This window comes from Brettanomyces nanus, chromosome 1 (genome assembly GCF_011074865.1).
Source record: "Brettanomyces nanus chromosome 1, complete sequence".
Lineage (NCBI taxonomy): Eukaryota > Fungi > Ascomycota > Pichiomycetes > Pichiales > Pichiaceae > Brettanomyces > Brettanomyces nanus.
Genome location: NC_052374.1, coordinates 2,629,168 through 2,643,764, shown reverse-complemented (window position 1 = coordinate 2,643,764; position 14,597 = coordinate 2,629,168). Strand labels below are relative to the sequence as shown.

The 14,597-nt window shown below is 41.5% G+C and overlaps 9 protein-coding genes across 9 annotated transcripts; 8 read left to right on the top strand and 1 right to left on the bottom strand.

The window, feature by feature from the left end:
• Nucleotides 1–571: 571 nt before the first annotated feature.
• FOA43_001234 (uncharacterized protein) lies at nt 572–1,996 on the top strand (the record flags this gene model as incomplete). The annotated part of the gene is made up of 1 exon (XM_038921556.1): nt 572–1,996. One exon carries the CDS (start codon nt 572–574, stop codon nt 1,994–1,996), a length of 1,425 nt encoding a protein of 474 aa, XP_038777484.1.
• Nucleotides 1,997–2,230: 234 nt separating this feature from the next.
• FOA43_001233 (uncharacterized protein) lies at nt 2,231–3,379 on the top strand (the record flags this gene model as incomplete). The annotated part of the gene is made up of 1 exon (XM_038921555.1): nt 2,231–3,379. The coding sequence occupies one exon, from the start codon at nt 2,231–2,233 to the stop codon at nt 3,377–3,379; it is 1,149 nt and encodes a 382-aa protein (XP_038777483.1).
• A 198-nt stretch (nt 3,380–3,577) lies between these two features.
• FOA43_001232 (uncharacterized protein) lies at nt 3,578–5,668 on the top strand (the record flags this gene model as incomplete). Its single annotated transcript, XM_038921554.1, has 1 exon — nt 3,578–5,668. One exon carries the CDS (start codon nt 3,578–3,580, stop codon nt 5,666–5,668), a length of 2,091 nt encoding a protein of 696 aa, XP_038777482.1.
• A 130-nt stretch (nt 5,669–5,798) lies between these two features.
• FOA43_001231 (uncharacterized protein) lies at nt 5,799–6,581 on the top strand (the record flags this gene model as incomplete). Its single annotated transcript, XM_038921553.1, has 1 exon — nt 5,799–6,581. One exon carries the CDS (start codon nt 5,799–5,801, stop codon nt 6,579–6,581), a length of 783 nt encoding a protein of 260 aa, XP_038777481.1.
• Nucleotides 6,582–6,852: 271 nt separating this feature from the next.
• On the top strand, nt 6,853–7,242 carry RPL36A (60S ribosomal protein L36A; the record flags this gene model as incomplete). The annotated part of the gene is made up of 2 exons (XM_038921552.1): nt 6,853–6,860; nt 6,945–7,242. 2 exons carry the CDS (start codon nt 6,853–6,855, stop codon nt 7,240–7,242), a joined length of 306 nt encoding a protein of 101 aa, XP_038777480.1.
• Nucleotides 7,243–7,530: 288 nt separating this feature from the next.
• Nucleotides 7,531–8,103, top strand: FOA43_001229 (uncharacterized protein; the record flags this gene model as incomplete). The annotated part of the gene is made up of 1 exon (XM_038921551.1): nt 7,531–8,103. One exon carries the CDS (start codon nt 7,531–7,533, stop codon nt 8,101–8,103), a length of 573 nt encoding a protein of 190 aa, XP_038777479.1.
• A 1,090-nt stretch (nt 8,104–9,193) lies between these two features.
• FOA43_001228 (uncharacterized protein) lies at nt 9,194–10,645 on the top strand (the record flags this gene model as incomplete). Its single annotated transcript, XM_038921550.1, has 1 exon — nt 9,194–10,645. One exon carries the CDS (start codon nt 9,194–9,196, stop codon nt 10,643–10,645), a length of 1,452 nt encoding a protein of 483 aa, XP_038777478.1.
• Nucleotides 10,646–10,882: 237 nt separating this feature from the next.
• FOA43_001227 (uncharacterized protein) lies at nt 10,883–12,013 on the top strand (the record flags this gene model as incomplete). Its single annotated transcript, XM_038921549.1, has 1 exon — nt 10,883–12,013. One exon carries the CDS (start codon nt 10,883–10,885, stop codon nt 12,011–12,013), a length of 1,131 nt encoding a protein of 376 aa, XP_038777477.1.
• Nucleotides 12,014–12,073: 60 nt separating this feature from the next.
• FOA43_001226 (uncharacterized protein) lies at nt 12,074–12,646 on the bottom strand (the record flags this gene model as incomplete). The annotated part of the gene is made up of 1 exon (XM_038921548.1): nt 12,074–12,646. One exon carries the CDS (start codon nt 12,644–12,646, stop codon nt 12,074–12,076), a length of 573 nt encoding a protein of 190 aa, XP_038777476.1.
• Between the last annotated feature and the right edge of the window lie 1,951 nt (nt 12,647–14,597).

Here is a 14,597-nt window from a genome sequence, read left to right as displayed (position 1 = left end):
ACTAAGTTCTGATCTCTCTCTACTGGGCAGAGGGATAGACGAAAGAGAATAATAGCGAAGTGAAAATCGGTGTAAGGATGTTACGACAGTTATAAATGTTGCATGAGAAAGGGAGTATGGAAGTTGTGAAAGATGTAGCTAGAGATAGAGAAGATGTAGGAGAGAACTTATGTTAGATAATTAGTTAGTTCAAAAGGTAACTTGGATATATAAATATTTCAGTGGTGAAATATGAGTATTGATGGAGAAAGGGTTTTAGGTACGCATATATATGCAAATTTCAATCTATGAGAGGATAATTAGCGATGAACCCATCAAATTGTAAGTTATCGGTCTGAGCCAACAATCGTATAAGATATGTTTGTATCCCTCCTTTATTCTGATAACTACACTTATTTGGTATCAAGCTTCACTACAATCCCGAATAAACTCGATATTAAATCTCGACCCGCCGATCGACTCACTTAATCTCTACTTTACCTCGCGGAAGAATGACAAGAAGCGACTACATTGTCCAGGCTTTGATTCTGTTCTTATCACGTCTTTCTTTACTAAAAGTTGCTTTACGAACATGGGTTTAAAAAAGCTATTTAGGCCTCCTAAGGATATGACCAGGGAACAGGAGCAAGAATATTTACAGAATAATGGTGTCATGATAAAGAATGAGAGTAATTATCATAGGAGGAAATTTAAATTTGGAGAGTTTGCAAAGTTTACTAAGGAAAAGGCACAAGATATTGAGCCTTTAAAACCTCGGGATAGAAGTAGAGATGCGCGTGAGCAAGCAGCACGTGATGATGGTTATGGTGGGGGCACTTACTCGGCTCCTTCCACATCTTATCGGCAGAGAAATACGTATACCGATGGACATGCCACTCAATCTGCCCCAACTTCTAAGGAAAACGGTTATGGAACGAGTTCTTCTGGATCCGGATCTGGTTCCTATCAACCTGTTTCTCAGTCAAGCTATGGTTTGTATGCTGAAGGAAAGTCTGGACAGACATATGATCCTTATGCTCAACAGAACCAACATAAAGATAGCAATTCTGGAGTTGATGCAGCTGGAGTTGTTGGAGGTGTGACTTCGTTACAGGTTCAAAAGCAAGCGGAGCAACAGCAACAGGAGCAGCATTATGATCCATATGCCCAAGAAGCAGAAACTCAAACTATAGAGACGGATTTCAATAGATATCCGAACGCAGGCCAGGGTCAAGGTCAGGACCAGTACTATAATCCGGCATTAGAACCACAGCAAGAGCAGGAAGAGGAACAGGAAGTTGACTTGGAAGAAGAGGAAGTCAATAGAATAATGAGACAGACCAAAGATGTACGTGAAGCGACAGTTAAATCGTCAGGCAACATTCTTCGTAACTTGAAGGAGGCAGACGATAGTGCTACAAACACCATGGGAACATTGGGAGCACAACATGAGAAAATGTATGAGATGGAAAAGAACATGAACTTGATGGATACGCAGCAAAGATTTCTTCAGGATCATGTGAAAGAATTGGAGCATTATAACCGAGGATTGTTCCACATTAAGGCGGGAAATCCGTTTACTAGAAAGTCGAGGAAGAAAGCCGCTGAGAAGAGGTTCTTAATGGATCGTCAAGCGGATCGTCAAAGAGAATCTCAACTAAATGGAAAGTTATACAGTTCTCAGCAAGCTATTATAGGCCAGATGAAAGATGACGACGGTCGTGACGCAGAGGTGGTTGACTCGGATCTAAAGACTAGGGAAGACTATCAGAGAAGAGTGCAGGCAGCATCGAAATATTTAACAGAAGAGCATGACGAAGAGGATGAGAAGATGGAGGTGGAGTTTGGCAGAAATATGGATGAAGCCCAGAAAATGGCCAAGAATCTACACTCCAAAGCTAATGTGATTGCTCAGGAGATCTCATCTCAAAACAAGGGCCTCCAGGAAATCAGCGAGAAGGTGAACCGCGTGGACGATAAAATGGTCGTCACGACGAATAGAATCCGGGGGATCTAGTGATCATCACGGGGATTCAGCTTACATAACTAATTCTTAATACAACTTTGAAGCATTTGCTCATTATCATAAACGTCTCGGAAAGGAGCGACGAAACGTCGTTTTGCTCGAAAAATATACAAAATGATTTGCTATATAAAGATAGCACTCACCTCTCTTATCTTATCACAAAGTATCCTTCATTAGTTAGTTTGTTCTCCTTTCTACTGTTTTACTCCTAATCTATTCTTCGTCATGTTTGCTGATAAATTGAGAGAGGCCTTATCGGCTTCTCGCAAGGCAGCACGTGACTTCAGGAGGGCGCTGGAGGAAGTAGCGGAACAGCTTGCTGCCAATGGTCGCCGATCCCGGCCTGCTCTTCAAAGGATTCCTATCCGTGTGTCCAATCCAGAGAATCCACTGTGGCAGCAGCTTCAAAGGCGGCATTTTTCAACACTTTTGAAAGGCGCCAACAAGAGTTTCTCGCCTGCTACTTTCATCAACACTCGAGTTACTCTGAATGTCTCCAACGGTGTTTCTCATGCTGCACGTTCTGTTCTTTACCGTGTTCAGCCGTTCCGTTCCTCTCTGAGACCTCGTTTTGGAGGCTGCCCTAATGCTCTTTATTCCAATTTTGTTCACCATAATGCTCGGATGTTCTCTACATTTGGTCCCGACGTTACTGCACAGGCTGTGCACAATCTATCACAAGGCTTGAGGGCTTTCTTCGTCAAAGGAGCACAAATGAAGCTTTCTGCAAATGCATGCAATGAATCTCATGTGGGTTCGTTCAACTCTAACGCTGCATTTGTTGAATCTATCATGGATTTGGCCAGAAACGATTTGTCTTCTGGTTCTGCTGGCTGCTTCATTGAGTTTAATCTTACTTCGTGTGCCAGAAATTCCTCCGTCGACTCTCTTCCAACGCAATGTTTCCTTGACGAGGATGTCATGTCTGATTTGAGCAATTTTGTCAAGCAAAGAATTCAATATCAGACTCGTGTTATCAACGATATAATCATCTTCAAAGATAATATCGGGTCCCCGGGAGGTAAGAGAGTAGTAGCGCCGAATGGCGACATTATTATGCACTTTTATTTTCCTAGTTGTGAGTCCACAAAGATGGAGATGCTACTAACCGATTGTGATATTACTACAGGCGTGGTTAGAGAATACCGTTCAGACCATCAGGACATTGCTGATACATTCGGTAGATCTTTGTCCTCATATGGTTCGATTCTTTCACCAGAATTGACTGAAGATACGTCCATTGATTCCAGCTCTGATTGGTACGAAGTACATGAAGATGTACTCTCCTCTGAGCTCGAGTCTCTGACTATTCCTGAGTACTTTACTCCGATAGAGCATTCTGGTCTTGAATCTCCCGCCATTTCTGTTAGGTGACCATCGCCACGTAAGGGAGACGATTTTCTTTTATATGGCTTACTTAGTATTTTATTATATCTTTGATTAGGTGTTACTATTTCTTTAAATCAAACGCGACATAATTAAATTTTTTATAGCAGCAGAGCGAGCATCAATGAAACAGACGCCTTGTTTGGCAAACACTTTTGTTCAATTATCTGATTGAATTGAATAAACATGACTGAAAACGATCAACTAGAGCCGGAAAATAAGGATTTGAAGGCGAAAGAATCGGAGAGTTCTGCGGTACAGCCTGAAGCCGAGACTTCTGCTGAAGATATTGTGGAGAAGGCTTTGACAGAGGAGATGAGTAAAGATGACGCTTCAACAGCTCACAAATCGTTTAAGAAAATGACCGACGATGAGTTGAAAGTTGAAAGCGAGACTCCGGAGATGGAGCAAAAACGTCGGGAGGCAGGACAATTGGCCGCTACTTCCGTCTCGGCCAAGACAGAAGTAAGTGCTGAGACAGAGGCGGTAGATGAGAAAGAGGCAGAAGAAGAAGAAGAAGAAGAAGCAGCTGAAAAGACAGTAGGGTCTGTAGGAATGGCACAGACGGTAGGCCATACAGAATCAACAGAGTCGACAGCCAATTCGGTTGATTCCCAATCACAACAAACCGAGACCTCTGCAAAAAGCATGTCGACATCGTCATTCAAATCGACAAAGTCATCAACGTCATTGGAAGGTCTCCGTAAGTGGTTTACTTTTGGCAAGAATGGTAACGAGGTAACGACTAAGGAAACGATGAGATATCTAAAGAAGGCGGAGAATTTCAATTTGGCGCTCTCGAGGTTCAGAGAGAATAAGGAGGCACTGCTATTACAGCCAGAAAGGGACCAAGAGGCTGTCAATACGTGTGCAAACAACTTAAGAAAGACTTTCAACGAGATCAAAACAGGCATCGAGATTAGCCATGACGAGTTATTAATTGAAGGAATCGATTGGGAGTTCTGGTCGGCCGTAGTGAATGATTATAGTGTTGTTGTTAGAGAGAAACCAAAAGAGCTACTTGACAATATATCTCGCGGTATACCCAAAGAGTTGAGAGGAATGGTTTGGCAGCTCATTTGTAACTCGAAGTCTTTGCTACTCGAAGAATTTTACCGTACAGGTAAAACGAGGAACAGTAGTTATGAGAAGTTGATAAAAAGAGATTTGGCTCGGACTAGTTTTGTTACGAATAGCGAGGTGAGGACCAAAATCGATGACTTATTTGATGTTATAAAATGCTACAGTCTGTATGATAAAGAGGTCGGATATACGCAAGGTATGGCATTCATTACGGTTCCTTTATTGATGAATATGGATGCTAGCGAGGTATTTTGCATGCTAGTGAAGCTCATGAACAACTACGGATTCCGTGAATTGTATCTTCCGGAGATGCCAGGACTTCATTTGAAGTTGTATCAATTTGACAGGCTTTTGGAGGATCAATTACCGGACTTGTATCTTCACTTGCAGAAGCAGGGAGTGAAATCCTCCATGTATGCTACACAATGGTTCCTTACTCTCTTTGGATACAAATTCCCGCTTGATATGGTTCTTCGAATTTATGATATTGTCATTGCCGAGGGTATTGAATCGATTCTCCGGTTTGCTTTGAACTTGATGCAAAAAAATCACGAGCGTTTGCTTACGTTGAGGTTTGACCAACTACTTGAATTTTTGAAAGAGCAGATTTTCTTCCACTACTTGACAGCAGATTCGGGGGAAATCAGCCTTGAGACTTATAGATTGGATGACTTTGTGAGTGATTCAATGAATGTCAACATTCTCCCTCTTATGCTTAACCGTTATGAAGCCGAGTTTAATGAGATCCAAAGACTTGAAAGGGAGAGAAAGCAGGAAGTGGAAGGGCTTCGTAATCAGAACAGTGAATTACTCAAGGATATTCGACAGATTGAAGCTGCCTATGCTACGCTTAATAAGGGACACGTGGGAATAGCCAACGAAATGGTCAAGGGTAAAGTGGGGATAGCTAATCTTCGAGAGGAGAATCAGCAGCTAAAGGAGAAAATATCAGAAACTACTACACGGCTGGCCAAGTTGAGTACACAGACCGATTTACATGTCGATTTTAGTGGAGAAATCTCCAACACTTTGGATCTGGAAATCCAGAAAACCATGGAGAGAAACTTCGAAGTTATGGAAGAAAATGCACAACTGGAGGAGACGTTAGCATCCTTGGACAAAGAACGTGAGAGTTTGAGAAAGGAAATACATAGAAAATCAAAGTGGTCTCTACCCAAGAAGCGTCTTTGGTAATAAATAGTTCAATAACTTTTAAGTTTCCATTTCCGGGTCGCGAGAATTTCGAGACGTCAAAAATCAAGGCGCTATCGTTATTTCTTCGAGTTTTACTGAGGTGTCTTGTTAAGTAACTTTGGCGGTCAAGATGGGTTCGTTGAGCAAATTCTCGCAATGTGTGAAGCCCTTCACTAGACTATTTTCTACAACGCAAATTGGCTGTGAAAGGAAATACGACAGAGTCATGAGACGACATGTGAAAAAGATTGTCGAGTACAAAGAAGGAGATATTAAGCCTTGGTATCTAAGGATTCCCAAGGAGGCCAGTAAATATCCTCCTTATCCATACGGCGAGGCAACACTCTTCAAAAGATCAGACCGAGGTTTATACGGCGGACAACAAAGAGGTAAAGGATTTCAAGTATCTGAGATGGGTAACAAAACTCCACGGCCTTGGCTTCCCAATGTGATTTCTAAGACGTTATGGTCGGAGGCTTTGAACCACGGAATTAAGATGAAGCTTACTGCACGAGTTCTTCGGACAATTACCAAGGAGGGTGGTCTAGATAACTATGTCACTAAAGATAAGGCTGCGAGAGTGAAGGAATTGGGACTGTTTGGCTGGAGGTTAAGATATAATATACTGAAAGCACGTCAAGTCGCTAATCAACCTCCAAATTATGAAGTGGTGAAAACAGCCGAGGGTAAAGATGTGAAAGTGTTTTACAGGGGAAACTACAAAGGTGAGCCCATAAAGTTGACAGTTGGTAGAAGAAAACTACTGACTAAACTATTCCCTAAAGTTAAGCTTAATACACCTGAAGTAATGAAATTTGCGCAGTTCAGCATCGATCATGCCGAAACTCCATTCGCAGACATTTTGAGAGAGTGCGAGGCAAACGACGTAGATCTCGATGATGTGAAGCTGTAATTTCGACATATAACGTATCTTCAATATTAATTCTGTACATAGTGAAAGATCTATCTAATTTACCCCTTGCACCTTAGGATCGCGAACGAGGTCGCGATTGAAGTCACGTGACATCAAAAAAAGGGTTTGGAATGAAAAAAAAATTTTTAAAAAGTGAACGGAGATTGGCGAAGCTGAAAAATTTTAGGTGCTTCCTTTAATTAAGGTAATATTGAATTCGCTTTGTTTTTTCTTGTTACTACGGTACTAAAGATATACAGAGATACATAAAATGGCTAAGTCTGGTATGTATGACTGCTGAAAGGAGACTATTTAACTCCAATGTTCCACTAGTGTTCACCAAACAACTTTATACTAACCAAGATGTCTAGGAATTGCTGTCGGTCTCAACAAGGGCCACAAGGTCGTGTCAAAGGAAGTTGCTCCAAAACCATCGCAAAGAAAAGGTAGAGCCACCAAGAGAGCACTATTCGTTAGATCCTTGATCAAGGAAGTGGCTGGATTGTCACCTTACGAGAAAAGGATCATCGATTTGATCAGAAACTCTGGTGAAAAGAGAGCTAGAAAGTTTGCCAAGAAGAGACTTGGATCTCAGAAGAGAGCTAAGGGTAAGGTTGACGAAATGAGTAACATCATCGCCGCCGCCAGAAGACAGCATTGAGTTTAAGCTTGTACAGCACTACTTTTGTAATGATGATGTCTGTTTGTGCTTTGTGCTAATATTATTATGCAACGTAATAATATGGGAATAATATACATTGAGTTACGAGCCGGCAAAATACCTGTTTGATGGTCTGTCTCTGTAGTTCATAGAGAGGACAATGTAGTTTAGTATAGTATAATTACTGGTGTAGGGATGCATATTTTGAGGATTAAGATAAGCGAGATTGAGCATTCGACTACAAGTGGCACAGGGTAAGATGCGTACTAGTTCCTTGGTTAGTTCAAAATGAGCAGTCGGAAGCTGTTTACAGGAGCATACAGATACAGGTTAAAGCGATTCTATTCCAACTATTCTGCACCACCGTCATATTTCCGTCAGGGATCACCGCCTCAAACGTTTGATGAAATAAAACAAGGCAATGCCAACAATAGAGGCGGATCTAAATTCAAGGAATATGCCAAAAGTTTGGCCTTCCTAAGCATATCAGCAGCATTAATTTACGTTCTAGTCGATTTAAGAGAGCAGCTAGCAAGGGCGAAGAAGCAGTTGATACTGGTAAAAAAGAACCAAAAGGAGATGATTATCCAGATGCAGCATTATAAAAAAAAGATGGCTATGTCTGCCATGAAAAGTACACAGAAGGATACACTTATAGAAGGAAAGATGCAGATGCATATAGCATTATTGCGGAAGCAGTTGAAGGAGAACGGAATAGATCCAGTTTCAATAGACAAAGCGTTGAAGGAGTTCGAAGATAAGGTAAGGATGTCTACCACGAGTACCTCTGTGAAGCTATGGGTGCCTGGAGATTCTGAATTGAAGGCCCTTATTCCAGATCCTTATGAATATGGTAAATAATTGTGGTGCATTTCCCGGCGCATACCTCGTCCCCGGTGCATACCTCGTCCCCGGTGCATACCTCCCCCCCCCCACCCCTAGCGCCCGGGGTGCTGAAAAAAATTTTCTATATAAACGGCAGGCAGCATCATAACTTGTACAACTTGTACTATTATTTCTTCCTTCTTCATGTCTTTACAACCATAGGCGCCCATTAGAGTCACAATTCATCTTTTCTATACTTGGATAGTGCTCGGGCAGCCTTAGAGCAATGCTAGTATGGGTTCTTTTACCTAATCTTCGGTTAAACTCGACCCTAACCTGTGCCACCTGTTACTAGTGGTACGGTGGTCTGTTAACTTACATCTCTTATATATAGTAAACTATTGCATTCTTTTGGCATCTAGTTGTTCCTGCTTTCTCTGCTTTATCTTGAACCGTAATAATCCAGGTTCTGGACAACATGGAGATCCCGCTTCTTCTCCATGTTCCTTGTAGAACTGTGTGCAACAACTATAAAGGGCTTCTATGCATCTTGTACATTTAGATTCGTCAAACCCTGTTTTCCGAAGGCAGTCTGCGACAGTTAGTACTCAATTATACTTCTCTAGACAAAATTATATCTTACCTTGTATAGCACAAGCTTGTGCCTTGCATGGGATTAAGTCACATTCACTCATAATCCAATGTATATAGTAAATGAAGAAATGTGAAAAAAACGATAGACAGATTCCACTCTTTCAAAGTTTAATGGGCGATGCAAACTGAAATATTTATTTCTCCCATTTCAAAGTAGTCAAGAAAAGCTAGACATCTCAACTTTGAAAGAGGACCTAGAAGGACCTCAAGAAAGCATTTCAAGACCCTCAACTTTAATGTGACCTAAGATCAGCCAGCGTTGGCCAGCGTTGGCCAGTATTGACCAGCATTGCATCGACAATGCTGAAATCACGCCGGAAACGCTGGAATCCCGAATTTCCCGTTTAGGAAATTTGATTGATCTTTTAACATGGGGGCAGGGGGCCAAGGAACCGCTGTGGTTAAATAGGTGTAGTCCCTTAATTACCACCACCTCTTTCTCTTCCTGCCTATTCTTTTTTAAAGTATCCCTATGACTCAGCCCGAAAACTCAGCCTCCACTGACCTCTCAAATCAATCCACCATTCTCAAGCCATCCTTGAGGCCGGGTGACATCAGATTCATCTCGATCAAGATGTTCGGAAAGGAAAGCTTGGGAGTTTTGGACAGAACTATTAGACCTATGCTTTCTGGTTCTAATGTACAGCTCATTAAGGATGGTGGAACTTTGTCAATACTTCTGTTCGATTCCCGTAGAAGGCTTCTCTCCTATCTCTTTATTGCCTACTGGTATTATCTTAAGATACAGAAATTCGTACAAGATGCGATTTTCATTGTCCATACTTATTTATGGGGGTTTGTGGTTATCTTGGGACTCAATGATGATGATGGAGGAGTTGATCAATATTCTTTATGGTCAAAAAAGTCTTCAAAAAGGTCACCAAAGATGCCCTCGCTCTGGTCTATTCGGTCTATTCCTACTCGTCTTGTTACAAAAGTCGCCAACCATGCCTTGAGAAAGTCCTTGCAAGCTGTAACTCCCCCAAATCGGAAACTCATTCGAATTGCCGCTGGCAAAGGTCCTCTGCCTTCTGTCATCGGTGTCATTTTCAATCTATTTCCCCTAGTAATACCTCCTCCACCGGAGATCCCGACTCCATATCTCACTGCTGATAAGAAGATTGTGATTCCTGAGAAAAGTGATACTTCCAACGCTCTTAGAGCTCGTGCTGAATGGTCTGCCATCCAGCACACTCACAAGGCCACAGAAATCATGAGGGTATGTACCGAGGCGGCTCGAATCATTGTTTGGACGACCTGCTTGGGTATTCCAAATATTGTTCTTCAAGAAATTAACGGCTATACTTGGAAAAACTTGGATGCATTGGTTTCATTGGTTCAGACAGAATTGAGCAGCCTTGATCTAGCCAGCAGATCTAAGGATAGGTGTTGTTTCCCTGACGCCATTCAATTTGTCAATGTTGCTACCAAACAGGTTAAGACTTTGAGTGATTTCATTTACGATGACAACTACCAAGAAGACAATTTGACACCATTACAGCCAACTCCTGTATCTGGATGTCCTTTTCTGGCCAACAGCGCTAGCTTTTCAGGTGGCTTGTTACATCAGGATGATTACCCCTCACATCTTACCGTATTTCTAACATCCAATCACGATGATACAGATTATCAGCCTTTAATTGAACTCATCAAACAAAAAGTACAGACAGAAACTTACGATTGGACCTCTGAAGAATTCACTAAGATGGAAGAGTTAGCGCAAAGCCTTGAGAATATCACTCCTTCTCCAGAAGTCCTCATCAAGTACGCATCAGAAAGACAGCAGAGATACTCCCTAGATGGACTGCCCTTGAGCCCTGACAAGTTAAATCTGCAACATTTCTATTCGTTCAGACCTCCTGCAACTTTTCCAGCCTTTATCAAAGCCGTTGAATCCTATTCTCGTTGTCAAAGAAATAAGTAGGAATAGCCCCTTCTCCAATGTTCTTTCTTTCCACTTTCCACTCTATTTCTCCGCATACTTAATATCCCTCCCTATCTTTATCGCGATAAGGGGGGCAAGCGGCAAAACAAAAAATAAAAAATAAAAAACAGTGGTAGGAAAAAGGCTACAAGCGGCCTTGACTCACTCCCATTTCCACGTCTTTCTCTTTCTAACATATCACTTTTTCTTTTCTCTATCATCTCAATAACAAACAAAATGTCATCGGTTGATCCAGACTATTTTCCTTCTATCTTGTATGACAATGACCATGAAATTTACCCTGTGAGAGATGTGTCTTTTTCGTCTAGCAGCCCTACTATTATTGGAAGAGCATCACAAAACCCTCATCTACCAAATTGTGAGAGAATGGCTGGAGATGACAACCTGTTTTTCACGAATCCTTCAATTAGTATGAAGCATGCTTTATTGAGAGTGAGTCCACTTCCAAATGATTCAAATGCAATCACGTTGGAGGATTGCTCTAGCCATGGTGTTGGACTTTTCAGATTGAGTGATCCAGATTATATCACGCTGACTCCCGGAAAACCAATGAAGTTGCAAGAGGGTGATATTATTGGTCTAGCCCTCTCTAAGGATCATCATCATCCCACTTCAAGCATATGTATCAAAGAGAGTTTAGTTCGATTTTTGAAGCACTCTAGAGTTCAACTTTTAGTGTATCGCGCTGGATACTCCCGGTTAGGTGTTATACGAATTCAGACGAAAGCGTTCTTAAAATTTATCAGGGATCCACCTCTGGGCATTCCCTGCGATTATCTAGCTCCTAACAATCAATATGGGTTTGAATGGGACTACAGCTCAAAGGAGGACGAAGAACAAGAAGAGCAAGAAGATGTCGAAGATGTCGAAGATGACGAAGATGACGAAGATGACGACGACGACGACGAGTCAGGCGAAGATTCTTTAGTCGATTCGATTGAATCATCAGATGAATCAGATGACAATGATTTGTGCATCGAAGTGGCTTCCGAATGCTCTGACTCTGCTCCAGAGTGCTCACCGATCATAAAGAAAGTTTTGAAAAGAACACTAGACGAGGCTGATGAAGTGGATAATGCTAAGGAAGAGTCTGTTAAGAGGTTAAAAACAGAATGTAAGGGCGATGTCAACAAGGCTATTGATGATCTTGAAAACATCAAAGATGGGAAAATCGAGTTGGGCAAGATTGATGAAGTTGTAGAGATCTTAAAAGAAGTTAGAAAGGAGGCTAAGAAAGATAATCGTGGAAGACTCGCAACCACTCTTAAAGCAACTTTACTGGGGGCATCGGTTGGTGCCATTGCTATGTTCGGAACATTGGCTCATTTGGGGGTTGATCGGGTGTAGTTTGATTGATATCTATCTATTTATGTATGGGGGGCTTCAATGCTATTTGATTTTTCTATTTTATGCGATGTCGGCACTTTTCTTAATTATCAAATCCCAGTTTGATTTGATTACCACTATAAGTTCACTTAGTGATAGGAAGCTGACTCCCAGAGCCAATCCAAGCCATAAGCCAAATACCTCGAGATTCAAATAGAAGCCTAGCAATATCTCAAAGGGTGTAGCAACGATATAGTAGCTGAAAAGACTGAGACAAGAACCCACGCGCTGCCTTCCTTGCCCCCGGAGAATGGCAGCACAAATGATGTTAATGCAGTCAAGAAACTGGTTGAATCCAACTACCAAGAACAAGTGGCAGACCCTATCAATTAGAACCTTATCTTCACTGAACAGGCTGGCCAACGGATGTCTGAGAAGCACCATCCAGGAAAAGTTGAGGATGCTAAGAAAACAAGCCACACTCAACATCACCTTAATGGCCACCTTATAATCTAAAGACTTGGCTCCAATGATATTGGCGACTCTGGTGGAACAGTATATGCCCACAGAGAATGGTAACTGGAAAGCGAAAGAGGCCAAAGTGCTGACAACAGACTGTGCAGCCAACTCATCCAACCCAAACCTTGTGGACATAATGGTAAGTATCTGGAAAGCAAAAGCCTCAGAAAGGATCATCATTACCCCAGCAACTCCAAGATTGATGAACGGTCCCCAGCCCATAAATAATTTTGTGACGCTTGAGATTGGACACCAGCATTGGTAACCGTCGATAAGAAAGATATAAAGAAGTAGCGAGATGCACATAAACCAATAGGTAATAATAAAGGAGACAGGAGGCCCGAGAAAGTGGATCAAAGGAAGTAGTTTGGCATTAAGAATGACCGATAAAGGTAGGGCCAAGATGGTTATCCTAGTAGGCACAGAAAACTTGTTCTGTGATTGTAGAAACCTCTTTGAGCATTCAAATACTACTATAGCCGGAGCAGCTAAGGGCATTAACCTTAGGTATTGTTCACAGAGACCGATAAGCACCTCATCGTCAGTAATGACAGATAGTAAAGGTCGAGCATTGAGCCAAAATGTGATTATGGGAAGCAAAGCGAAAAGAAGGATGATTGTACATCGTTGATAATATAATCCAACCAACTGGTAATGTCTTGCACCATATGCAGTAGAACAAAGAGTGTCCAGTGATGTAGAAAAGCCATTAAAAATCACCGGACCCGAGAGATAGAATGTGCTGATGGAGAGAGAACAAGCCGAGAGATACTCTTCTCCCAACTTGCTTGAAAAATATATGGAGATCATGATTTGGATCAAGTACTGAATCAGAAATGTGATCAAGACAGGAAAGGAGTTCCTTACAAGATTGATGAGTTCATTGAAGGCGGTGGTATCTGGAGTCTTCAGACTCAAGCCTGGAAGATCGACTGATAAGTAGTCAGATGGCAAGCTTGAAGAACTATTATCGGATGCTAGATGCGTGGTCTCAGTCAGACTCGCAAGCTTCTTTGAATGATCCATAAGAAAAGAAGAGTTAAAGATGTTGGAAAGCATATGCAGGAGATTCATTCTGACAAAAGGTGGAATCCTCTTATTTCTATCATCATCGGAATTTTCCACGCAGCCTTAACCATTGGCCGCGGGCCTTAAATTAATGAGTACCCGCTTATCATTCGAATTATTTCCCTTTCGGGTAGGCATGTTTTTCGCTGTCGATTACCTGCAAAAGACATACTATGCTGTGTCTAAGGGGCAGGAAGCGTATCTCTATAGCGGGATCTCGAGTTGGATTAGGTCAGGCGACCTAGCTCATTTTATCTAGCAACCTGCTTTTGGGACTTGATATAATTTCTCACCGGTACTATTATCGGAAATACAAATCAATTATAGATGCACTATCACGGCAAATTTCTTTCTTTGGAAGTAGATAAAATGAAACTTGCAATAAGCTCCGCCTAGCTAGACAATCTACTTTCCACATCAACCAAATTTATGTGATTTTTCTTAGCACACCTATAATCAAATAAAGTAAGCCGTTGAAAGAATATGCGAGAATGTTCAATTGTACGAGGCCAAGCTTTAAATTTTTTAGTTTGACCAAAAATTCAAAATTGAGTTCGATGGAAAGATACCAACTGTCATTAATAGAAAGAAACTCAACATGGACTCTCAAGATACAAAAATATATAGTGTCTATCGCAGGGCCTTTCTAGGGTTTTATTGGGTATCCTTTAAATGATTAAATCTGTCATCTTATTGTTTGGCTAATATCAACCTTTGGTTAGAGATTTCAGACCTATGTTTGATTTATCCCCGAGACCCTTTTCGAATTAAGCCGATCTCCATTTAAGTCCGGTGCAAGCGACGCCAAAATATATATTAGTAATATACTACCGGTATAGCGCGATGCCGAAGCGTTATTATGGAGAGAGAAAAGTTTCAAGTCAGATATTTTACGGATATATGGAAATTTTCACATCTTATATCCGAACCAACTCGAAGCAAAGCCACTGTTTTGTCTTGAGAGGAAGAAGAGAAAAGGATACTACTACATAAGCCAGAACTACCGGTAATCTATGAA